General features: G+C 41.4%; 1 protein-coding gene across 5 annotated transcripts in view; it reads right to left on the bottom strand.

The window, feature by feature from the left end:
* The window catches only part of LOC133258938 (ankyrin repeat domain-containing protein 26-like), a 70,646-nt gene that overhangs the window by 32,955 nt on the left and 11,374 nt on the right, over positions 1 to 26,317 (bottom strand). Inside the window, exons 1-10 of one of the 5 annotated variants that reach the window (XM_061435686.1) lie at positions 23,512 to 24,422; positions 20,710 to 20,824; positions 20,373 to 20,546; positions 15,219 to 15,325; positions 13,582 to 13,719; positions 12,308 to 12,375; positions 9,779 to 9,812; positions 8,583 to 8,652; positions 5,573 to 5,633; positions 5,286 to 5,482 (exon numbers count right to left, since the gene is read on the bottom strand). In XM_061435686.1, the coding sequence (XP_061291670.1) occupies positions 5,286 to 5,482; positions 5,573 to 5,633; positions 8,583 to 8,652; positions 9,779 to 9,812; positions 12,308 to 12,375; positions 13,582 to 13,719; positions 15,219 to 15,325; positions 20,373 to 20,546; positions 20,710 to 20,824; positions 23,512 to 23,744 (1,197 nt within the window). In that variant the 5' untranslated portion in view covers positions 23,745 to 24,422. Of the gene's footprint in view, positions 1 to 5,285; positions 5,483 to 5,572; positions 5,634 to 8,582; positions 8,653 to 9,778; positions 9,813 to 12,307; positions 12,376 to 13,581; positions 13,720 to 15,218; positions 15,326 to 20,372; positions 20,547 to 20,709; positions 20,825 to 23,511; positions 24,423 to 26,317 lie in introns of those variants that run through there. The other 4 variants (XM_061435684.1, XM_061435683.1, XM_061435685.1 and 1 more) reach the window with 4 other exon arrangements.

Genomic DNA, 26,317 nt, shown 5'->3' with positions numbered 1-26,317 from the left:
TGGTAGAATTCAGCTCTGAAGCCGTCTGGTCCTGGGCTTTTGTTTGCTGGAAGATTTCTGATTACAGTTTCGATTTCCGTGCTTGTGATGGGTCTGTTAAGATTTTCTATTTCTTCCTGGTTCAGTTTTGGAAAGTTGCACTTTTCTAAGAATTTGTCCATTTCTTCCACGTTGTCCATTTTATTGGCATATAATTGCTGATAGTAGTCTCTTGTGATCCTTTGTATTTCTGTGTTGTCTCTTGTGATCTCTCCATTTTCATTTCTAATTTTATTGATTTGATTTTTCTCCCTTTGTTTCTTGATGAGTCTGGCTAATGGTGTGTCAATTTTATTTATCCTCTCAAATAACCAGCTTTTGGCTTTGTTGATTTTTGCTATGATCTGTTTTGCTTCTTTTACATTTATTTCTGCCCTAATTTTTAAGATTTCTTTCCTTCTACTAATCCTGGAGTCCTGCATTTCTTCCTTTTCTAGTTGCTTGAGGTGTAGAGTTAGGTTATTTATTTGACTTTTTTCTTGTTTCTTGAGGTAAGCCTGTATTGCTATGAACCTTCCCCTTAGCACTGCTTTTACAGTGTCCCACAGGTTTTGGGTTGTTGTGTTTTCATTTTCATTCGTTTCTATGCATATTTTGATTTCTTCTGTGATTTGTTGGTTATTCACCACCATGTTATTCAGCCTCCATATTTTGGAATTTTTAATAGTTTTTCTCCTGTAATTGACATCCAATCTTACTGCATTGTGGTCAGAAAAGATGCTTGGAATGATTTCAATTTTTTTGAATTTACCAAGGCTAGATTTATGGCCCAGGATGTGATCTATCCTGGAGAAGGTTCCGTGTGTGCTTGAGAAAAAGGTGAAATTCATTCTTTTGGGGTGAAATGTCCTATAGATATCAATTAGGTCTAACTGGTCTATTGTATCATTTAAAATTTGTGTTTCCTTGTTAATTTTCTGTTTAGTTGATCTATCCATAGGTGTGAGTGGATTAAAGTCTCCCACTATTATTGTGTTATTATTAATTTCCCTTTTCATACTTGTTAGCATTTGTCTTACATATTGTGGTGCTCCTATGTTGGGTGCATATATATTTATAATTGTTACATCTTCTTCTTGGATTCATCCTTTGACCATTTTGTAGTGTCCTTCTTTGTCTCTTTTCTCAGCCTTTGTTTTAAAGTCTATTTTATCTGATATGAGTATTGCTACTCCTGCTTTCTTTTGGGGTCTACTTGCATGGAATATCTTTTTCCAGCCCTTCACTTTCAGTCTATATTTGTCCCTCGTTTTGAGGTGGGTCTCTTGTAGACAACATATATAGGGGTCTTGTTTTTGTCTCCATTCATCCAGTCTTTGTCTTTTGGTTGGCGCATTCAACCCATTTATGTTTAAGGTAACTATTGATAAGTAGGAGCCCATTGCCATTTACTTTATTGTTTTGGGTTAGAGTTTATACTCCCTTTTTGTGTTTCCTGTCTAGAGAATATCCTTTAGTATTTGTTGGAGAGCTGGTTTGGTGGTGCTGAATTCTCTCAGCTTTTGCTTGTCTGTAACGCTTTTGGTTTCTCCTTCATATGTGAATGAGATCCTTGCTGGGTACAGTAGTCTGGGCTGTAGGTTATTGCCTTTCATCACTTTAAGTATATCCTGCCATTCCCTCCTGGCCTGAAGAGTTTCTATTGAAAGATCAGCTGTTATCCTTATGGGAATCCCCTTGTGTGTTATTTGTTGTTTTTCCCTTGCTGCTTTTAATATTTGTTCTTTGTGTTTGATCTTTGTTAATTTGATTAGTACGTGCCTTGGGGTGTTTCAACTTGGGTTTATCTTGTTTGGGACTCTCTGGGTTTCTTGGACTTGGGTGATTATTTCCTTCCCCATTTTAGGAGAGTTTTCAACTATTATCTCTTCAAGTATTTTCTCATGGCCTTTCTTTTTGTCTTCTTCTTCTGGGACTCCTATGATTCGAATTTTGGGGCATTTAACATTGTTCCAGAGGTCTCTGAGATTGTCCTCATTTCTTTTACTTCGTTTTTCTTTTTTCCTCTTGGATTCATTTATTTCTACCATTCTATCTTCTATCTCACCTATCTTCTGACTCCATTATTCTACTATTTGTTCCCTCCAGAGTGTTTTTGATATTATTTATTGCATTATTCATAATATGTTGACTCTTTTTTATTTCTTATAGATCTTTGTTAAACCTTTCTTGCATCTTCTCAATCCTTGTCTCCAGGCTATTTATCTGTGATTCCATTTTGTTTTCAAGATTTTGGATCATTTTCACTATCATTATTTGGAATTCTTTATCAGGTAGATTCCCTATCTCTTCCTCTTTTGTTTGGTTTGGTGGGCATTTATCCTGTTCCTTTACCTGCTGGTATTCCTCTGTCTCTTCATCTTGTTTATATTGCTGCGTTTGGGTAGCCTTTCTCTATTCTGGCAGTTTGTGGAGTTCTCTTTATTGTGGAGTTTCCTCGCTGTCGGTGGGGTTGTACGGGTGGCTTGTCAAGGTTTCCTGGTTAGGGACACTTATGTTGGTGTTCTGGTGGGTGGAGCTGGATTTTTTCTCTCTGGAGTGCAATGAAGTGTCCAGTAATGAGTTATGAGATGTCAGTGGGTTTAGAGTGACTTTGGGCAGCCTGTACATTGAAGCTCAGGGCTATGTTCCTGTGTTGCGGGAGAATTTGCGTGGTATGTCTTTCTCTGGAACTTGTTGGCCCTTGGGTGGTGCTTGGTTACAGTGTAGGTATGGAGGCGTTTGATGAGCTCCTGTCAATTAATGTTCCCTGGAGTCAGGAATTCTCTGGTGTTCTCAGGATTTGGACTTAAGCCTCCTGCTTCTGGTTTTCAGTCTTATTCTTACAATAGCATCAAGACTTCTCCATCTATACAGCACCGTTGAGAAAACATCTAGGTTAAAGGTGAAAAGTTTCTCCACAGTGAGGGACACCAAGACAGGTTCACAGAGTTACATGAAGAAGAGGGAGGAAGGAGACAGAGGTGGCCAGGAGGATAAAAGGGGGAATCAAAAGGAGAGAGACAGATCCAGCCAGTAATCAGTTCCCTAAATGTTCTCCACCATCCGGCACACACAAAGAGATCCACAGAGTTGGGTAGAAGAGCAGGGGGATGGAGGAGATAGAGGCAACTTGGTGGAGAAAAAGGAGAGTCCAAAGTGGGAGAGAGTGGTCAAGCAAGTAATCTTGCTCCTGAGTAAACTTGAGTACTGAAAATTGGGTTCTTAAAGGTACAAAATTGATAACAAATACCAAAAAGCAAAGATTAAAAATCTAGAGTAGAGGATGGATTTTCAAAAATTCAATATTAAAGGAAAAAAAAACAAAGTCACAAAAAGTATAAAATATATATATATATATATGAAGTTTGCTCTAAAAAATAGGGCCTCTTTCTCTCTCTTTTTTTTTTTTGCAAAGTAATAGTAGGTTATAAAAATGAAAATTAAAGGAGTAATAGAAGACTTAAAAATTAAAAAATTTTTTTAAAAATTAAAGAATGATATTAAAAATAGTAAAATATATCTAGGACTTGCTCTGGTGTTGTTGTGGGCAGTGTGGGGTCAGTTCATTTTCAGATAGTTCCTTGATCCGGCTTATATTTCTCAAGACCTATAGACCCCTCCCTATGTAGTCGGTACTAACGACAGGGTTTTAATCTATTGCACCTGTCACTTCCAAGGAGGTTCCCTCTGTTTTAGCTTCTTCTGTTTGCTGGTCTCTTCAGTGTCTGATTTCGGCCCTGACACAAGGAGGCTGGTGGTGGATGCTTTTTTTAGGCTCACTTGTTCAGTCGCACTGTGCGGAGGGAGGGACGCTGCAAACAAATAACACTGGCGTGTGCTTGCAGTGCCTCAGCCACACTGGGCCTGCCCCTGCTCACGGCGCGTGTGCCCTCCCTGCCCACACTGCTCAGGTTCCAGGTTGCTCCGCCAGGAACCGTCGGAGGCCAGCCCTTGGCTGCCTGCACCTCCCAAGTTTAAGCCACTCAGGTTCAGGTGCTCGCGTAGTCCTCAGAGGTGCAGACTCCATTGGGCCTGCGTTTTGTGCACTTCACAGGTCCGAGCAGCTCAGGTGATGAGGTGTTTGGTGAGCGCGGTTGGTGCGACTTATCGCCTCCCCCGTCCCTGCCGTTCGGTTTTCTCGGTGAACAACTGGTGCACCTTCTCAGGCGGATGTTGACCATCCAGAATCCCAAGAAGTCTTGGTTAGCAACGAAGCCTGCTTGCAGTTTCGTAGATAATGCCTCTCTGGGGCCGCGATTGCCCCCTTCCGGCTCTGGCTGCCTTTGCCTGCCTGTCACCGGAGGTGGGGGATGGGTTGGCCTGCAGCCGGCTAGCTCTGCTCAGTCCTTTGTTCTGTGAGTGAGCCTGGTGGTGTCTTAGGTTAGGGCTTTTCACGTGGTAGCTCTCCCACAGTCTGGTTTGCTAGCCCAAGTTAGTTCCCTCAGATTGCCCTCGGGGCATTCAGGCCCGGTCCTGACTCTAAGCAATGCAGCCCACGCCTCCCTGCCCAGCCCCCGCTTCCTAGTGGAGGATGCAGGCGTCTGCGCTGCTTCTCCGCTGGGGGAGTTACCGTTGGGCAAGTAATCTGTGGGTTTTAGTTATTAATTTATTTTTCCTCCTGGTTATGTTGCCCTCTGTGGTTCCAAGGCTCGCCACATACTCAGCAGTGAGAGTGCTTCCTCGTGTTTGGAAACTTCTTGCTTTTTTAAGACTCCCTTCCCGGGATGGAGCTCCATCCCTACCTCTTTTGTCTCTCTTTTTATCTTTTATATTTTTTTCTACCTCCTTTTGAAGACAATGGGCTGCTTTTCTGGGTGCCTGATGTCCTCTGCCGGCATTCAGAAGTTGTTTTGTGGAATTTACTCAGCGTTCAAATGTTCTTTTGATGAATTTGTGGGGGAGAAAGTGGTCTCCCTGTCCTATTCCTCTGCCATCTTAGGACCGCCTCCTCTGTCTCCTCTCGTATTCATCTTATCCTTCTTAAATGAATTCTTCTCCTTCATCCCCCTTCCCGTCTTCATATTCATCTAGCTGTTTTTCCTAATTGCTTTGTAGTTTTTTTCTTTCATAATGGCATACTTAGTATGACAACATTTATAAATCTGAACCATGCAGATATATTCCTCTTATTATCACATCATTTTGTATCATGACTTTGAAGTCTTCCATTTCTGTGGTGGGATCCTTTTTGTCATCATAAGGATCAAGGGAATGGTGTGTAAAGAAGTACAGGGGAAAAAAGAGTTAAAAACAAAACAACTTACCTTTGCAAGACCAAGGCCTGCTAGAGTCTTGAGTGGTTTTGGAAGAGGATCAGGCCTTGGGGAGGCAGGATGAGAGAAGCCCTGGACTCCAGGTGATGGTTTGGGAAGGGTTTCAACCACATCTTCAATTTCACTATCAGAATTATTGTTCTCAGAGAGGGTGGTACTCTCTCGTCTCACAATGCCACATTCTGCTTCTAATACAGTGAAAACGGGAGACTACATGAGAACCTCTGTCATTTCAAATCAGTGAATAACACCAGGAGGACAGTCTTCAAATAACTTACGGTTTCTCTTGGATTGCTGAAAAGCCTTCATTAGCTTTGCTAAGTTTGGTTTTGGTTCCTTCTGGAGAAGAAAATAAGAGCTTGATGAATAACAAGTATCAACTTGAATAAAAGAATTATAACCTCCCCCATTACTATATGATCTAACACAGAGAACACAGGCTCTGGAGTCATTCAGATGTGAATTCAAATCCCAGTTCTGCCACTGACTAACCTTCTCATAGGGTAAGCATTATGACAGGTGACATCAGAAACCCCAGATGTTCCTCTCCTTACCCCTAATTGACTGCTGTACAAATACTATGACACCCACTAGGTTATTTCTCTACCAAAATGTTCTAGAAAAAAAATTTATGCCTGGCAGTTTAGAGTACTAATGAAAAACTAAGACATTTAAATTAATTGCTATATTTTGACATATGCTTGCATGATATCTATATGCATGAATTATCACTTGGGAAGGGAAATATGAAAGTTTAGATTTTAGTAGAACCTTATTTAGATAGGTTACAAGTGCAAACAGGATAAGCTACTTCTATTCTGTTTGTTAAACAACTAAAGACAAATGATTGTTTCAATTCGGCTCTTTCAAAGAAAAAGGGAAAAAAAACTAAGAGTAAACCTGTAGGGAAATGATCATGAATGAAAGCCACAAACACACTAAACAGAAAGCCATAATCAAACATGTTCACAATAGAGGCAGAGAGAGATGGACTGAAAGAACGGACACTGAAGAAAAGTATTCCGCAAGGAAAAATTAGGTTAAAAGTAAAAAAAAAAAAAAAGTGGGGGAGGAAAAGAAAGCAAAGAGAGAGACATTCCTAGTCAAGTACAAAGTTAAGGAAAAAAAATAAGTATAATAAGGTTTGTGGAAAAACACATATATTTAAAATTCATATACAATAGATCAGTAATATATCAGTATTCTTAAGGATATAGTATGAACAAAGCCTCTGTTTTCAACGCTTTAATTAATATATAAATTATGCATCTATATTCTTCAAATTTTATGAAAATATCAACATACATTGTATACAAAACATATATTTAAGACAGAGGCTTTTGTTCATAATATATCCCTAGTATAACGGTGAGTATTACTCTAAAACTTTTTGTTTATAAATACTACTGTATTAGAGTTGAATTTTGCCACTATAAAAAATGTCATTTGATTAGCCACACATGGTCATCTATCACTACCTGAATGTTGGAAAGTATTACTTGAGAGAGAGAAAATTGATTAAGAAATATTCCTAACTATTTACTGGGAAAAAGAACTGGTAATCAAAATTCCGAGGAGAATGTATGGCTTGAAAAGAAACATTTAATGGAACACAAGATGGGGCTAAAAAGGTCAAAAATTTTAACCTAAAATTTTATCTCACAATTGGTGGACACTGAAAAGAATACTATAACCTTTTACTTTTCACGTGTTTCTTATTTATCTCCTTTTTATGCAGGACCTCCTTCCTCAACATAACTCAACTGAACTATATTACCTGTAACATTATATAGGATACCATTTCTCTCTTCATTTATTCACATTCAAAAACTATTAACAGGATTTTTACACTCGAGACCTATGCTACATGCTCCAGGAGATGCACAATTGTTTCCTGAACTCCACTGGCTTACACTGATACGGGGCTATAAGATGAATACTTCAATCACAGTAATACAAATGTCTGAAATCTGAAGTTTTAGAATGTGACACAAGAACTTGGAGTAGGTTTTTTTAAAACTACAATAGAAAAAAAAAATCTCAAGTTGTAAGTTTTATCTTACGGTTATTAAACGTCTCTGCTTCTATGAAGTGAAAGTTGCTCAGTCGTGTCTGACTTTTTGCAACCCCATGGACTATATGGTCCATAGAATTCTTCAGGCCAGAATACTGGAGTGGGTAGCTGTTTCCTTCTCCAGGGGATCTTCCCAACCCAGGGACTGAACCCAGATCTCCTGCATTGTAGGCAGATTCTTTACTGTCTGAGCCACAAGGGAAGCCGCTTCTATAGCTGGTTATTATTTTAGGCAAACGTGCATTCTTCAATGAGATGAAGAGTTGTGAATATACTCTTAATGGAATGCTTGAGAAAACACAGTGGAATCCCTTTATAATATGGATTTTGGAGACACAGAATTTTAATTTCTAAATCTCTATAACTTCAACTTTTATTTTAGTCTTAATGCAGAGCCAAGACAGAAACAGAGAAATTAAAAAAAAAAAAAAGGCCCTCCTAACAACACTGCCGCTGCTGCTGCTAAGTCACTTCAGTCGTGTCCGACTCTGTGCGACCCGACAGACGGCAGCCCACCAGGCTCCCCCATTCCTAGGATTCTGCAGGCAAGAACACTGGAGTGGGGCACCATTTTCTTCTCCAATGCATGAAAGTGAAAAGTGAAAGTGAAGTCACTCAGTCGTGTCCAACTCTTTGCGACCCCATGGACTGCAGCCTACCAGCTCCTCTGTCCATGGAATTTTCCAGGCAAGAGTACTGGAGAGGGTTGCCAATGCCAAGAAACCAAAATAAAGTGTCCAAGGGTGGTGGGTAGTGGGGGGGGGCGGCAACTAGATGATATATACTATAAAGTTTTGGAACTGAAAGGCTCCAGGAAGATTCCATGATTATTAAAATAAGTAATTATATCCACTAAAGACATCATTATGAGTGTTGCAAAAGTCATGTCCTTATGGTTTAAAATTCACAGTAAGACTCTATCCTTGACCAAAATTCATATTTCCTTCACTGTGGGAAAGCTTTTCCCAATACAATTTTCCTGTCACTCTATATTTTCCAGCCCACTGTTTTCTTCATTCCACCTTCAGTATTTACCAAAGTTAAAAATAAAAAAAAAATCAACTACTCATATTTTTATAAAATAGTTTGCTCTGAAGAACTTTCTATTACAAACATAAAACAGTGAGAGGGACACCATTGCTGAATTTAAGAGTAAACACTACATGAAACTGAATTCAGAGCATGAAAACTAATTTCACAAGAGACCACTTTACCTTGGTTTCAGAACCTAAGACGTCATCATCTGATGTAGGCCATGAATCCACACCAGGTTTGTTGGAAAACCTTTAGAGCATAAACACAATGAAAAAGAGTGAGTTCATTTCTCTAAATGAAAAAAAAAAAAAAAAAAAGAAGCAGCAAGTGAAAGTTTGGCTATCTATGTAGTAAACGAAGTTTCTTGACATAATTAAAATTTGGCCTCTGTTTTAAAACATTTTTTGAAAGATATTTTGATGTGGACCATTTTAAAAGTCTTTATTGAATTTGTTGCCATGTTGCTTCTGTTTTATGTTTTGGCTTTTTGACCCCAAGGCATGTGGGATCTCAGCTCCTCCTACCAGAGATTGAACCCACACCACCTGCATTGGAAGGAGAAGTCTTACTAACCATCTTAACCACTGCACCCCCCAGAAGTCTCCAAAAAAGATTTTAGTTACCTATTTCTGCTTCCATCTCTCCCAACCTAGGACATATCTAGGTAAGACTCATTCTTAGTTTCCATAGCAAAGACTGACAGCCAATATATTGGCAGAGCCTGAAAATAATATGTTTTCACCAAGTCCTAATAGCTGAACTGAAAATCTAACTGATGGACTGACGTAACTTTTGTTTGCCCAAACTGCAATAAACCTGGTGACTTAAAGCAGAAGGACATGCTGCTCCTTCTCCATTGTCTGTCCCTGGTTCAGAGCCTAGACTGTGTCCATCAAAAATGGCAGTCTTGGTCCTTCAGCAGGGAAATCACTTATGGAGAAGGCCCCATTCCTCCCCTTCACTGTAAAGGGAATACAGGAGTTCCCCGCAATGTCTAAAACTTAAAATGGACACAAGTCAAAGAAATAATTAATATGTTTCACTTATATGCTACACGGGTACTTCTCAATCTCTGCTGAGGGACAGGAGAGTGGATGTTGGAGCCAGGCAGGCCAGCTGTCAAATCACAGGTCAACTCATTTTAACCATGGAATCATGGGTCCATTCATCAACCTCCCCAAACCAGTTGCCTAATTAAGTAAAAGTAGGACACAGTTACTTTACAAAGCTGTTCTGATGACTCTAGGAGGTCACAAATGTTAAGCACATAATGCAGTCTCTAACCCAGAGCAGAACACTCAACAAATATTAGCTTCTCTTCTCTGTGTGTTCTCTTAGTAACACATACAATTTTAAAAAATCCGTCAAATCCTACCTGCTTAAAGAGTCTTCTGCAGAACTCTTAGCCGCTATTAAAGAAAAAAATAAGACACATTTTAAATCAACAAAAGAAAAATACAGACGATTAAAACCTCAAGACTGATGTTTTGCTTAAAAGTGTTCCTTTGGGACCACACCTGGAGACCACACTAGAGGGAGCAGTGATTGTATTATATTCATGGGCCACTAATACCTAAGAACCATTGCTCTCCTTATAGTCATCAAATGTAGAACAGAAGGAAAAAAGAGAGAACTGCTGTTTACAATGACCATAATCCTAACCAAACTCTAGGAGACTGACAGAAAATGATACTGCACCATTAATAGAATCAGTGCGATATGCTGACAATAGCACGCTTAAACAGCACAGTGTTCCTGGACTTCCACTGCCTGCAGCAGTGAACAGAGGAACAGGTGTCTTGCTGGGACACAACACAAATTCTCTGGCTCTTCAGTTCAGGATGAAAACGCCCTCTCACAGGGAAGCTTGGTCTACAGGCACTGAACTTCAGAGCGTGGGAAAACATAGGAAACAAAGTCTTCCTGGCCCTCTTTCCAAATGTAAGAGAAGTATGAAAGATGTAGTGATTCCAGATTTAGAAAGGATGATCTCTTGAAAGGGAGGTGGGGGAGGGCAAATGGGTGAAGGGGGTCAGCTGGGTGGTGGGGATGAGGACTAGACTTGTGGTGAGCAGGCAGTAGGGTACACACAAGCTGAACTTCTTACTGTTTTAAATATATGTGTATACATACTAATACATGTGAAAAGTACACTCTCTTGAGACTATTTCCTTCCATTGTTCAAGGGTATCTGGACCACCTAGAGCAGGATGGTCTAAACAGTGCTCTGTTCTACTGAGGGATATCATTGTATCAATCCTGCCCATTATATGGCAAATGTTGATAGAAATCATGCTTTTTCAGCTTGGAAGGCATTTGTCATCAGATCCTAAGCTGATGAATAAGGGGAGGAAGGGAAGGATGGAAGGAGCTACAGACTCTGGTGCTGTTGGACAGCATTTCACATGTGTCGTCATGATCTGATGCTGAAGGGATGACTCACATGGAGGGAGAGGGGTCCTCCAAGCTCAAGCCTGGAGGGCAGAGGCAGTGATTTTTAAATGTTTGCACCCAGTAACATCAGAACAATGCTTGGTACGTAAAAGACACTTGCTAGTTATCTCTTCAGTAAACAAATGAACAAATAAATAAGAATGATTTCCTTGAAAAGTGTGTTTAGAAAACTATAGAAAGTAACCAGGGACAACTCTATTCTGTTCTGAGCATATCGAAGACCAAGACTCTATGTCATCTCTGTATCTTCTCTAACCTACAGAAGTTCTTTGATGGATGTTGTTGTTGTTCACTCACTGAGTTGTGTCCAACTCTTTGCGACCCAATGGACTGTAGCTCACCAGGCTCTTCTGTCCATGGGATTTCCCAGGCAAGAATACTGGAGTGGGTTGCCATTTCCTTCTCCAAGGGATCTTCCCAATCCAGGGATCAAACCAGTATCTCAGGCATTGTCAGGTGGATTCTTTATTACTGAGCCACCTGGGAAGCCCCTTTCGATTAGATAGAGGTCTACTAAGTTTAAAGGTGTTCTCAGACAGCTTGTACAATGTGCTAGATGCCACATCAAGGGGGCATAGTGGTGTTTTTGCTAATGTGAAGTGTTTGGGGTCTTTTATTAGAATCTGCAGAGTCCCAAGTTGATCTATTTGAAAATCTATTATGATAATCTTTTAAAGAATGGCAACAGAACATGTTGTGCTTACAAAACTATACTATCGTGACAATCATCCAACACACAGAAGGAAACACCTGGTTCTAATGAAGCCAACCTATCTCACTCTTTTTGGATCTGTGAGGAATAAAGGTGGTAATAGAGACCTTGTTGGCACAATAGGCAAAATAACCGGTGGTTCTCAACTAGGCATTGCTTTTCTGATCTGTACTATTCCAAGGTATCTTTCGAAAGTAATCTCTTCCTGGTACACTGCACACTGGCTCAGCATTGCAGTTCTTACTGTTTATCATTTCTTATCCTACCAGGAAGGGATTGTTGAGGTTTCCAGTTTAAACGATGGTAACTTTTTTAATGAGACTAATCACTACACAGTAACTAATAACTATTCATTCACTAAAGGCAAACTATTTGTAAAAGTTAAAGTTCTACTTTTATAAGAAGTCCAATGTGTTATAATATGATTATAGATGAAATATATATCATACTAACAAACATTTTTTCTAATTTACACAAAAATCTACTACAGGATTTTAGCGGCTGTGATTAAATACATGGAATTCTTTTCAGACAATACTGTCTCTGATGTTAAATTACCTACAATTAACTTCTTTAACAATTCTGAATACTAGACTATTAAGAAATTAATTTAAAAATAAAATACACATGCATTTTACACTACTTTTATCATAGTTGTTTCATTATTGAAACTTCCTCACTCCTACTTTATCTATGGTAGAATCACCAAGAGTAATTCATTATTAGCAGATGACGTACCTGGGTTGCTTTTTTGGGGAGTAGTTTTAGGCCTCTTTTCTTTATATTCAGAGATCAGTTCACAAATGCTATGTGTTAAAAATGTGATAAATAATATTTTAACACTAATATGAAAAACAACTACAAAATATGTTAAATTCTTAGATTATTTCAGACAGACAAGGTCAGCGATAATATCAAAACTACAATTGTCCCATACATTTTAAGTTTCTAAGTTCTACAAAGTTTTGCTTAGTATGTATTTAAAGGAGAAAGAAAAGGAAGATGAAGTAGTCATGAACTGAGGGCAATATAGCTCAGTAGATTAACTAGATTTAGCTTGGCATACGAAAACTCTTTCAGACTTGCAAATCCTAGCTCTCTAACCAAGTGCTCTTTGTTTCTAGAGAAGTTGCTTCTCTTGAGTTCTAAGTCTTCCTCTACACAACTGGGATCTTACTGCCTTATTTCACAAGGGGATTAAGAAGATTTAATGAGATAATATATCCCCAAAATGCTTGCAGAATGGAATAATTTGTTCTTGAACTTTATTGCTGGAACTACTTTGAAATCCCCAATAAAACCAATGTCTGTTTTCTTATGTGTTTAGCATTCAGGGGCTGCAGGAAACTGTTATTAATTATGGTGATCAGTTGTTCTTTGTGGTTCATAATTTGGGGAACCTCAGCTCTTATATCATTTGTACCTAAATTTATTTATAAAATATGAACTCACTACATTAGATAACATAATCATCCCCCTTTATTGCAGCTAATCACACCAAGTGCAGAAAACTAATCACAATCAAGACCTGGCCTGGACCGCTACTCTCCATTCTCTACCTGCTCAAACTCTCAACCAGCAGATCTTTCTGACAATGATACTTAATCTCCATGTTCATCTCCGATTCACTTGGAAGATGTTACCCTACTCTTACAATGGATTCTGGCAAGTCCTAGGCAGGGCTTACCTCTCTAAATTCCTCTCTGAACTAACTTACTTGAGATTTAAGGATTTCTGGTAAATGAGGCAGATAAATCCTTTGGAAGATTTTCATTCTTACAGGAAACAGATCCCATGAGGGGGCCAACTGTAACTATGGAATCTCAGGCAAGTTGACACCCACTACTCTGGGAAGGATGACAGGGAACCTATGACCTAAGGAAAGGTGCCCCCACAGGATAGAAGCTGCCTGCACCAAACAGACAACTCTCACTGGTCATGTAACAAGTAACAGTTAAAATTCTTTTTGGCTGCAGTTTAGTGATAACTGGCATTTTAATGTAAACACTTACATATCAAAACCACTAATAGCAGCATATTCTTCCGCAGTCCGTCCAAAGACATCTGGAGAAAAGACGTCAGCACCTCGCTGAAGGAGAAGACTGACTACATCGGTACATTCATAATTGACAGCAAGTATGAGGGCGGTTCTAAAACAACAGAGAGATGACGTCACCCTCAGGAAGTTGAGTTAACTTACAGAAACAGCTCGTTTGATATGTTTTACCAAGTTAACATCTTGGCCTTCCATGAAGAACTGACCATTTACATGCTCAAGTCTACATCCTTGTAAATTACTTCCACGGCTAAAATGAAGGGATGGAAAAGAAGCCTCCTGCCCCACTGGGATGGCACGCAGCAGCAGTTACTATTTCAAAAGTCCCTGATGAGGACTCCCCTGGTGGACCAGGGGCTATAACTCCAGGCTCCCAATGCAGGCGGCCCAGGTTCCACCCCTGGACAGGGAACCTCATCCCACATGCTGCAACTGAGAGTTCCCACAACTAAGACAGTACGCAGTCAAATAAATAAATGCTTTAAAAAAATAATAACAAAGTCCTTGATGGACAAGAAACTATGCTGAGGTCACTTATCTGAGGCAGGTGAGTATTTAAAGGACGAATCCCCCGTTTCCTCCTTAGTCTGATATATTATGCTTCAAAGTCAGCTAGAGGTTGGGTTAAGCAAAGGCTATTTGCAGGCTTAAAACAAAAATATTAACAATAATGGAAATAAAAATAGTCACTGAGGCACTTAATGATGTTGACAAGCATGTGCTCTTCACTAAATGAAATGCTATACATACACACAGCCGCCTTTGAAGGATGCATTACTATTTGCCTTTTTGTTCCAGGAAACTTATTTGCTGATGATAAGTACTGTGCCCAGGGTCATAACCCTAATAGGTAGGAAAGCTAGGAGTTGAACCCAGTCTGAATCTAAAGCCCATCATTTTCGTCTGTATCATCCACCTCTGACTTATCTTTGTTAAAGGAACTGTTTATCCAATTAAACCTATCGTTCTTCCTCCCACCTTCATTTAAAATGAAAACATCAAAATGTACTAGAAATGAAAAAGGATAAAAACTGGTGAGCCTACAGTATCTGGTGACAGTGATTACTCATCACTTTTTTGTTGCTGCTTAGTCACTAAACTGTGAAGGACTCTTCTGCAATCTAATAACATCAGTATATTTCAAAGAAAGTAACTGAAAGCAAAGAATCATCCAAAAGACAAAATCAACTCCTTTATGTTTAGTATGCATCTTTTAAGGAAAAATATATACGAAGTAGAGGTTAAACAATCGTTATAAAATAATTAAGAAATTCAATACTGTCATAAGGTGAACTGAAAAGCAGAATCCATATTTTATACAGCTAATGAAACTAGTATGAAATCCCTCAGCTACTACAAGATCAACCAGAAAAAAGAATAGGTTGCATATGACATCACTCAATATTATAAAGGAATATGAATCCTGCTATATATTCCTGCTATATAGTTTTTCACGATTCCCAGTCAGAATAATTGATTTTCTACCTAACTGATGAAGTGTTGATCACAAATGAAACCTGTTATTAATTTAATCTTGATCTTAGCACCCGAGAACAGCACTAAGGTTTTTAAAAAGAAAAAGAACAACTGTACCTTTGCATCTTATCAACCGCATGTATATCTGCTTCTTTTTTTACTAAAAATTCCACCATTTGCTGTTTCCTTTCACTTATGCCAAGTAAGAGTGGTGTAAGGCCATCCTGTAAAACAAGAAAAACCATTTCTAATGTACACAGTTAACCTATTTCTAAACTGAACGGAAAATCATGCAATAGATTCTCTGAACTTAAACATATAATTCAGAAAGTAAACAAAAGGAGCCCCTTCTCCTCATCCCCTGGCGCGCCTTCTATCTCTTCAAGATGCTCCTCCTCCTGGCCTTCCCTGGGGGTCCAGGGGCTAAGACTTGAGTTCCCAAGGCAGGGGGTCCAGGTTCCATCCCTGGTCAGGGAACTAGATTCCACGTGCCGAAACTAAAGATCCCACGTGCCACAACTAGACCCAGTGCAGCCAAATACGTCTTTCAAAAAGATAACTAATAAAATGCTCCTCCTCTACCTCTTCCAAAGATGAACCACAGAGTCATTCTCTAAAACTCACTTTCAACATTTACTGGTTCCAAGGATCTTTCTTCTATCATAGTATTTATCAGGAATATTGTAGTATTTACTTGCTCTATTACTAGTCTCAACACTCCTCCAGAGAGAATCAATCAGCTACTAAATCAACTGCATATTTTAGGAACAATGCTGAGGCAGGACTATATAATACTATCTGTAGCATGCATAAGCTATCCAAGGATGACCAAGAGTAACCTCATGAGGTTTACAGACATTCCAATGGGAATATTATCCTCTACATGACCACGCAAAGAGAAAGGTTGTTTTGTGTTTTTCTTTCTTCCAAAAAACCAACTGTAGGCACCATGTTTTTTGGCTTTCTCAGCAAAGTCTCCTGAAATTTAATCTTACTCATTCTCCTTTGCTTGTTCCTTCCCCCGCCCTTAAGTTAACCTGACAGGTCAGCTTTAGCTAGATGCTGTTTTGACACAGAACAACACTGCTTCTCTTCAAAGACCTTTCTTGAGGACTCTCATGTAATTACCTCCAGACCTCCAGGAGGAAGCTTCCTTAATCCCAGTGTTCTGGTCTCTGTCTTGCTTTACTGTTCTTAGTTAAAGATTACAAGGTCAGTTCAGTTCAGTTCAGTCGCTCAGTCGTGTCTGACTCTTTGCGACCCCATGAATTGCAGCATGCCAGGCCTCCCTGTCCATCACCAACTCCCCGAGTTGACTCAGACTCACGTCCATCGAGTCAGTGATGCCATCCAGCCATCTCATCCTCTGTCGTCCCCTTCTCCTCCTGCCCCCAATCCCTCCCAGCATCAGAGTCTTTTCCAATGAGTCGACTCTTCGCATGAGGTGGCCAAAGTACTGGAGTTTCAGCTTTACCATCATTCCTTCTAAAGAAATCCCAGGGCTGATCTCCTTCAGAATGTAAGTTACCAATAAATATGCACTCAGCGTTTTCTCGGGGAGTTGCTCTTCCGTGAATTCTCCCTGTGCTCTCTCTCATAATCCTGTGTGTTTGGGAGACTCATTCAGTGTGAAACTGCCACAACCAACTTAAAATTCTAATTTGAAAAATTGAATCCCATCCTGAAGAAATTCTTTTAAAATATGAAATCAATTATAGATTAATTAGACTGTATTTAAAATCTTGAAATAGTTATCAAAATAAACTATAAAACAAGAATTGGAAACTCAAATGCTTATGGAGGGAAAGCCGGTGGCCTGAGTAAGTGAAAAAGCCAGGTGAGGCTGGCAAACCTGCGAACACACGCCCCATACAGAAGGGGAGGCCTCCACACGCAGAGCAAACGGTAGCATGCGCTCAAGGGGGACCAGATTGAGTTCTCCAAGAAGCCTGAAATGCAGACTTCCGCATGAGTTTGCTAAGTTTTAAATGTTGACTCAGTCTGTGGAGGTAGGTAAGCTAAACATATCCAAGGACCACATTTGCTCTGTAGCCCACTTGTGGTTTCACGTTTTGCCGTTTCCAAACAGGTGGGCATAAAGCAAATATTTGTATGTGAAAGCTTTCCTTTCTTTAGTATCATGTGTTTCACAAGAAAAGTGGGTCTCAATATGTAATAAAAATTGCTGTTGACTCATAATTTTATTAAAATAAATTTAAAAAACAAGACTCAAAATTCCCACTTTAAGACTGTTTCCACTGCTTGTTAAAACTACAATCTGTTTCTAGAATTCTCCCAGATTATTAACCAAATGGATAATGAGTTCCTAAGACTGCTGAAACTAAATTATTAAAAGAATCCCCATCTGTACTAACTTCATGGGTTTTGATGTTTAAAGCTGTCGTCTTGCTTATGCCAGGGCTCAGCAAATCTAACACACACACTGCAAGAGTCTGTCCTGCTGACACCAAAAGAAGGCTCATGAGTTACTATTACTGCAGTCAGGAAAACACTGTTGGTAACAAACATCTGTTGACCTCATGACCTGGTTGATAACAGAAGGTGTAAAATTCTTAAAGGGTCAGAGTCTACAGACGAAGTGACTTCGCCATGAGCAAATCTCTAAAGACTCTTGGAGTGTCACTGAATAATTAGTGGTTGGAAGAAAAAGGAGTTATATTATTCAAGCCAATATATTTTGCCAAAAATATTCCTTTTAACTTCTCAATCACAGAGGCAGAGGAAAAAGTCTGGCTAATATTGTTGCAAAGGAGGGAGCTGATGGAAGTAGCCAGCATTGATCAAACTCCAACTCTTCTATCGATTACTTATTTTTGAGATAGGTGCACTTAGAAATTATCCTTAATCACTCCATAGTTCTTCACCAAGGATCGTATCAGAATCTCAAGGAAATATTTCTAAATACACATGTCCAGGCTTTCCTCGATTTATTTCATCAAAATCTTCAGGGAACAGCCTAGGCTTGTAAATTTTTTTATAAACTTTCCCAAGTGATTGTGGTTTTCACCAGCACACTCTAGCTGAGAATTAGTGCAGCAAACATTCCAGTCTCATCTCTCACCCACATGGCCAATTCCTTCTCTTACTTGAGGATTTGAAGAAAAAAGAAAAGTATAAGGTAAGAGTCATCAAAACAGAACTAAGTTTTCCCGGGTAAATAATGGTAGAACAGGGACTAAGAAACACAAAAGGCAACCTGATCTCATTGTTTATAAACCCCTTACTTTCCATCAAGACCTTCTAGATTGAGAGCAGAGTCCAGACTCTTGTCTAACTGGCTGTTTCTGCCAGAATAGGATAATATTTCTGTTAAGTATTTGTTCTTCTCTTTTTTTCCCAACTTAATCACCACCTGTTCACTGCTGATCTGATTTCTGCAAAGTCTTCCTAAAATTGGTATCTAGGCAAGTCTCCAATTCACTCAATCTCTTTCTCAAAATAACAACTATTGTCCCTGAGACTGAAAAGCACCTTACCGAAATATATAAACTGAAGGGGAAAAAAAAAAAAAGAAAACCTTGGGACTTCTGTGGTGGTTCAGTGGCTGGGTCTCAGTGCTCACAGTGCAGGGGGTCTGGATTCAATCCCTGGTCAGGGAACTAGATCCTGCATACTGAAACTAAGACTCAGCACAGCCTAATAAGTATTTTTAAAAAACACCTCTTCTTGGCATACCCCAACTCCCAAAACTCCAACTTGATCTGCATTTTTCACCTGCCCGCTCCTTTGCCTTTCCTTTTAGCCTCTGAAGCCTTGGGCAATGAGAGAGAAATCATTTTTATATAAATCATTTTTTCATAAAATTGGAATGTGTTAGCAGCAGCAAGATTTCTATTATGTTGTCAAATGCTTGTTTGAGGTTTAAGACAAAGTCTATTTCCAAGGCAAATTTTGCTTTACTGTGTTATTTTAGACTAATTAGAAAAAAAAATTTTTTTTTCAGTAAGGGAAAAATGCTTGGAAAAAGTTTTACCTTTAACAAGTGCAGTGTTATCACAAATATCTGCCATTAACACAAAAAAGAATGCTTTACTCCCTAATGCGTCTTGAGCAATATCGTGATTTAAAGTGATATCTTAGACAATCAAGTGCTTTCAAAATATTTTCACTCAGGGAAGGCTGGAGTTGCCAAACAAGGAAAACTGAGCCCACCTGTGAGAGTTGGGGAGCTCTCTCTGCAACTCCTGGTGGGGCTGCAGCCGCAGGAGAAAGAGCAGGAGGAGCAGCTTCATCATCATCAGCTGCCAACACCAGCTGCAACCCTGCCGAGCAGCCCCCCGAGGGCTGAGCATGGGAGACCCACTTGTACCTGGAGAACCAAGTGGTCACCAGCACAAGTGAACACCCTTGCTAGGTGTCAAACGCGACCTGACCCACGTGACCGGATCTCAGAACCGGGGTCCTGGAGGGCTCAGGGCTCCAGGCCTGCTGCCTCTCCAGCCCACTTGCACCCCCCAGCTCCCCCTGCTGGGCACTGGTTCTCCTTCCTCCTACCCCCATCCCTCCTCCAGTAGCTGAGCCCATTCCCTGAGCCGCTGGAAGCAGCCACCCATCACATCACTTCACTCCCTCCAAGCCTTCAGTTTTTGTAGGACTGAGCGCCGAACAATTGATGCTTTTGAACTGTGGTGCTGGAGAAGACTCTTGAGAGTCCCTTGGACTGCAAGGAGATCCAACCAGTCCATTCTGAAGGAGATCAGCCCTGGAATTTCTTTGGAAGGAATGATGCTAAAGCTGAAACTCCAGTACTTTGGCCACCTCATGCGAAGAGTTGACTCATTGGAAAAGATTCTGATGCTGGGAGGGATTGGGGGCAGGAGGAGAAGGGGACGACAGAGGATGAGATGGCTGAATGGCATCACTGACTCAATGGACGTGAGTCTGAGTGAACTCCGGGAGTTGGTGAGGGACAAGGAGGCCTGGCGTGCTGCGATTCATGGGGTCGCAAAGAGTCGGACACGACTGAGCAACTGATCTGATCTGATCTGAGCCTACCACCCACTCCTGAGCACGTTCTAGTGGGAAAATCTTCCTTCTGGGGTAGAAGGGTGGCTGAGGGTGCTTTGCCCTTTCTGTGGGCTCTGATATTTTCCACTCACCTGCTGCTGTGACTTTGGAGTTGTTTCCATGGTAACAGGGTCTGCTGGACACTACTCAGTCTACCTATTTACATACTGTTATCAGCAAAACACTTCTGGTTTAGAAAAATGGTTTGCAAATATTTTGTGAATAAAGTTAGTTGAGCTATACCTCGTTTTTGGCTTCTATATTGGCGTCATAGGAAAGCAGCTTTGCCGCGAGTGATACGTTCTGGCAAAAGACAGCATAGTGGAGAGCGGTGTTGCCATTGACATCCGTGATATTTGGGTTGGCACCATGCTCCAGCAGAAGAGTCGCACACTCCTCTTCTTGACATTCTATGGCCTGTCAGTGTTGTGCCAAGAAACAAGAGTGTGAATTCTAGGAATTCTAAGTAAATAGTCCACAAGCTTCACCAGTTCCCTATATTTCAATGAGATACATTCAGTTTTAGTCTCAGTAGTTAAATCACATCCATCTCATGTGGACATGGCTCGCTGCCCCATACCTTCATCAGCGCGGTCTTGTTTTCACTGTCACCGAGGTTAAGCTGGCATTTTCTCTCCAGGAGGAGAGCTACCACCTCTGAATGGCCATTGGCACAGGCCAAGTGGAGCGCAGTCCTATGAAAGCAAGACAAGTTTTTAGGAAACTGTAGTGTAACTGTTTCAAAACAAATACCTGTTTGTGTGATTGAAAACACTCAATAGCATGGTACTCCTATCCCTCTGAAACAAATATTTCATTTTCTTCTGGAGAAAGAGCAGCATATATTAGTTTAGCTCTTCTTACACAGTAAAGAAAGAACAGTCTACTTGAATAGAATGCGTGAGACCTTGAGATTCAGCTCAACTTGGGTTTAAATTTGACTTTGTCACTTATTAGGCTCACTCACCCTCTCTGTACCTCCATTTCCTCACCAACAAAATGGAGAGACATTAGTAGTTATCTCACAGGACACTGATGCGATGCTTAAATGAGATCCACGCAAAGGGTTTAGAACCACCCCTTGCACAGATAACAGCTAGTAATTGTTAGATTGTATTATCATATTTACTACTATTACTACTATCTTACAAGGACAAATCTGAATGAAGTCAAAGGATATTACACCTCCTTTGCAGATATGTTTTGAGGATTAGAGACAACATTGTACTTCGATGATTCTAATATGCTCATTTTCTCACATTTTAACATCTCTGACATTGGAATATAATTTATAATTCATAGTCTTTACAACTATAAACTGTAGCATTTTTGTTTGTTCGTGTCTCTTTTTTCCTGTTGGTTAATTCCTGTGAGGTGTTTCCATCTAAGCTTGCTTTTAGAGATGACGTGTGTTATATATTATTATATCATACAGTGCACCATACAGTGACCCACAGCTGTTACAGGTTACACTGCATTTAAGGGACTATAACATCTTAGCTATATTCACCATGTTGTACAATATGTCGTTGTAGCTTGCAGAACTTTAGTTCCCTCACCAGAGATCGAACCCTGGGCCCAGAGCAGTGAGTCTTAACCACTGGACGGCCAGGAAATTCCCAAGATTCCCTCGACTTCTGAAAAGACTGAAAGTGTCACAGGATACCAATCCTCACAAAAAATTCTAAATTAAATTGAAAATGACAAATTATTTTTATCTGTGCCACATTCCTATTAGTGCCAGAAAGACAAGTCCTGTCTGCTCATCCAACTTCCCTACACACAGCTTCATCTACAGAGATTTTTAAATTTGGGGGGTCGCTAAAGCAACTTTCAGATTTCTTTTCTTCTTTTTTTTTTTGGGCGGGTTGGGGTGGGGAGATGAAACCCAGGAAACTCCAGAATTCTTGCCTTTGAAATCATTCTTAGAAAGGTCTCTGGGGTAGGATATACATATACTTACAACTGATTTATGATGTTGTACAGCAGAAACCAACACAACATTGTAAAGCAGTTACCATCCAATTAAAAAAATATTAAGGTTAATAAACAGTAGAACTAAAAAGAAAAGGTGTTTGTCAGCACACAAAAAAATGTATAGATAGGAATTTCAGTTTTCTTCTCGTACTTTTCTCACCCTGTGTATTTAAAATTTTCGATCCATACTCCATCTGAAACTTTTGGTGAGATAAAAATCTAGTTACTTTTCTCTAAATAGTTACCAGGTTATTTCTCCCACATCTACACATAATTTATCTTTCCTAATAGAAAATGTCACCCAGCAAATTTTGATATCTAAAAGGGCAAATCTTTGCCTGCTACACAAAACTTTTAATTTCACCACAATTAAAGACAGCATGTGTAACCCAAAATCTTTAAAACCACAATATGTTTATTGGTTTAAATATGGAAAGACCATAGATCCTAAAAACATGGCCTCCTATTCAAGGACACAGCCAGCTTCCTACTTCAAAGCTGTCTTCTAAGGTCCTTCAGCAAAGAACATATACTTATAAGTGTACACTGATATAAAACAGTGTAGCTGAAGAATTTTTAACCCAGAAGTTGGCCTGTCATGGGGATTATTTTTCTCACTATGCAGTTTTTTGCAATATATAACATTATGGTATAAAAATGTGTACATTAAAAATAAGATGCCGACAACATCAAAAATCTGTCCACTGCCAATATCCACAATGGACGATCCAAGGGAAGAAGAGTTTTCATAAATCACATGAGAAAAACAATGTGAGAGCCAGGGAGTTCAGAAGATTTCTTGAGGGCTATAGAACTTGAGAGCTCTTTCTGCTGCTTCTGCTGTTAAGTTGCTTCAGTCGTGTCCAACTCTATGTGACCCCATAGACACAGCCCACCAGGCTCCACCATCCCTGGGATTCTCCAGGCAAGAACACTGGAGTGGGTTGCCATTTCCTCCTCCAATGCGTGAAAGTGAAAAGTGAAAGTGAAGTCGCTCAGTCGTGTCTGACTCTTAGCGACCCCATGGACTGCAGCCTACCAGGCTCCTCCGTCCATGGGATTTTCCAGGCAAGAGTACTGGAGTGGGGTGCCATTGCCTTCTCCTACTCATGCGTAGGTCATGTTAATGCATGCAGAACAACAAATGAAGAGGAGGAGAAGGAAGAAGGAAAAAAAAGATGCTATTCATGTTTTATTTCAGTTCTGTGATTACTGTCATTCAGTTAAATCACTTTAAAATGACCCATAAAGTGCTCTATAAGGGGAATTATAAGTGGGTCTGAAAGCAGCTAAGGCTTTTGCAGCCTATCAAGTCTGTGGGGCGCTGGATCCCACAAAGGTGTCTGCGAGCCTTGGAGGGGAAACTCACAGGAGGGAGCCCTGCCAGGCCCTTCCTCCCACTTACCTGTTCTTCTTGTCCTTGTCGTTCAGGCCATTCTTTCTGAGCAACAGAACCTGCTGCACTTTGGCTACATAGCCTACACTGGCAGCTTTGTGGATCTTTTTGAGGTCCCTGTCTCGGATGTGGTACCCGGGCTGGAAGCTGGTTCTATGATGACCTCTGTCTCTCCCTGGGCTGATGGAGGAGCCTAAGGGTAACACCTCCGTCTTACTCCTGAAGCCAAAAGTCTTCTTCATCGCAGAGCCTATGGGCTCCCAACACACCTCACCTCCCCCTCGGCTCTTCACAGTCCCCTAAACCCAACACAAGCAAGACAGGGAAGCCTGTCAGCTTAACGGTTTGCTTAACGGTTTGCTTAACGGTTTTTTAAGGTAAGCTCAACGGTTTGGAATCTTTCATCCCAGAATGATCGTTGCTAAGTGACACCTCTAAACACATTGCCCGTGTGCCAGAATGCCCAGTGTGCATGTGCAAGAACTGGAAGTGCATTTTTCAAAAGAAGCAAACAATATCAATAAACCCTTACCTAAGGGAAGAAGGAAAGAGAGGAAACTGAAATAACCCCAGAAAGGAAAGCGACATTACAACAGATACCTCCGAAGTAAAGAAGCATAATCATAAGGGGCCGTTATTACTGATGAACAATTACAAATTGGAAAACCTAGAAGAAATAAATTCTGAGAAACATACACCCTGTCAAGACTAAAACAAGAAAAACTCAACACTCCAGTAACAAATAAGGAGATTCAAATATTAATTAAAAAAAAAAAAACAAAAAAACACAAAAACCTCCCCAAAGCTAAAAGCTTAGGACCAAATGGATTCAGAGCTCAGTTCTACCAACATTCAAGTAAGAATTACAAGTAAGAATATGCAGAAAAAACACTTGACAAAATTCAAAACCCACTCATGATAAAGGCAACTTGTGTCCTCTTCGTGACTGGTGCTTTTCTGTACCAACCCCGGTTTTGTTTTGTTTTTCTCTTCTTTCCATTTTCAGAGCTTCCCTCAATTACCCAGTTCGTTGGTGGGTCAGTCACAGGCCTGCCTGAGGTGGCTCGGCCAGGGCTGGTGCACACAGGCGGCCCCTGTGGTGAGAGCCCAGCGAGCCCTGCCCCCGCCCTCCTGGGCTGTGTGCTTCCCAGGAGGCCACCCTCCCGGTCTCCCCCATGGGCTTCACCTGCTTCCCCGGCCAGCCCACAGCATCCTTCTCTCCGGCTTTCTCATCTGCCTGCTGGTCCTTCCCACCAACTCAGGCCACATGATTGAAACATATGCTTTGATGCTCCAGGAATGTGCGTGGCACCCTGGGGCCAAATGCCTGGGGTCTTGAAGAACATTCTGCTTCTCAGTAGTTCTGCTCATTCAGGGAAGGCCATCACAGAACACATAACCAAAATATTTTTGTTGGTTTTCTTTTTTTTGCTTGTTTAATGTTTTGGCTGTCCCTCTCAGCATGCTGAGATATTATTTCCCTGACTGGGGATTGAAACTTTGCCCCCAGCATTGGCAATGCAGAGTCCTAACCATTGCACCATCAGGGAGATTCTAAACCGACATATTCTTAACTTACAGAGTCTGGTATTCTGCTGCTATGAATAAATACGCGCACATAGGAGGCACAGGGCGCGGCTGACCTTGTGGTCTGCCGGCAGTCTGGGCAGTGGGTGAGGGCTGGCCGAGACCCCCAGAGCTTCCCACTGAGAGGCCACAGCTCTGTGCTCTGTGGGTGGTGAGACGCTGCCCCCTCCTGGCCAGATTTGCCGCGTGGACACGTTCCTGAAGACGCATTGCCCCCTGGTGGAGGGAGGAAGTGACACTTTCGGAGAACATTTATGAACCAGTTCTAATATGTGTGATTTCTGGGCGTCTCATTGCTCTGAGGAAAGTGCTGAGCAGCTGAAACAATGAAGAATGGGGGGACCACAACAAGGGCAGGTGGGCCTCCGGACGCGGACCGAGGGATCTCAGGAGAGGAGAGGCCGAAGCCCAGTCAGGCCAAGGGCGCAGGTGTGGTGCTGGCTCACGACCTCCGGTGAGCGGGGAGTGCGGAGCCCCAGGCGGGGGACCACGTGCCGTCAGGCTCCCCTGGTTTCCCGAGTGTGTCCCCGCTGCCCACTCCCACCTGGCACGGCCTTTCTCTTCCCGCTGCTCCCTGCTCAGCAACCAGCCACAGCCTGTGTGTAGACAGAAACCAGCGCAGGCGCGGAGCCTGCGTGCAGGCCTCTGCTGTCTGCATGGGGTGCTCAAGCCTCCCGTTTTCTCCGTCAGTGGGAATGCCGTCTCCTATCCAGCAGCCCCGGGAATCCCACATGGGGAGAGTTTACAGGGCCAGACCCTGCCCATGATAACCTCACAGGGTCCAGGAACATGGTTAGCCCGCCATAGATGTCCTCTGTCACATGGAACTCAGCATCTTCCGCCCCAGACTCCTCCCTTGTCCTCAGTTTCTGTGGGTCGCCGGCATCACTGTTTCTCCTGGAGGCCTGGTTGGACCCAGCCTCCTGCTCTGATGCTCCCAAGGTCAGGGGCTTCGGGCCAGTTTTGGGTGAGGAGGACAGAAGGGAGGTGGTACGTGGTCCCTGGGAGCGTGACCACCTGTGTCAAATGGTCTGTTTTCCTGGCCTGGCCTTGCTTTCTGGGACCCTATGCCTTTCTTTCCCACTGGCCCCTTCTGGCTCCTTCCCTTCGAACCTGTGTTCTCTCCTGTCACAGCCCAGGCCGCACCCCCACTCCCCAGTCTCTCTGGCCACACAGGTTCCTGCAGAGGCAGTGTCATTTCTTCTCTGCCTGCGGAGTCCCCATTGCT

This window comes from Bos javanicus, chromosome 13 (assembly GCF_032452875.1).
Source record: "Bos javanicus breed banteng chromosome 13, ARS-OSU_banteng_1.0, whole genome shotgun sequence".
In the NCBI taxonomy this organism is placed as follows: domain Eukaryota; kingdom Metazoa; phylum Chordata; class Mammalia; order Artiodactyla; family Bovidae; genus Bos; species Bos javanicus.
Note: the sequence above shows the minus strand (reverse complement) of the source record. Positions and strands in the feature narration are given on the sequence as shown.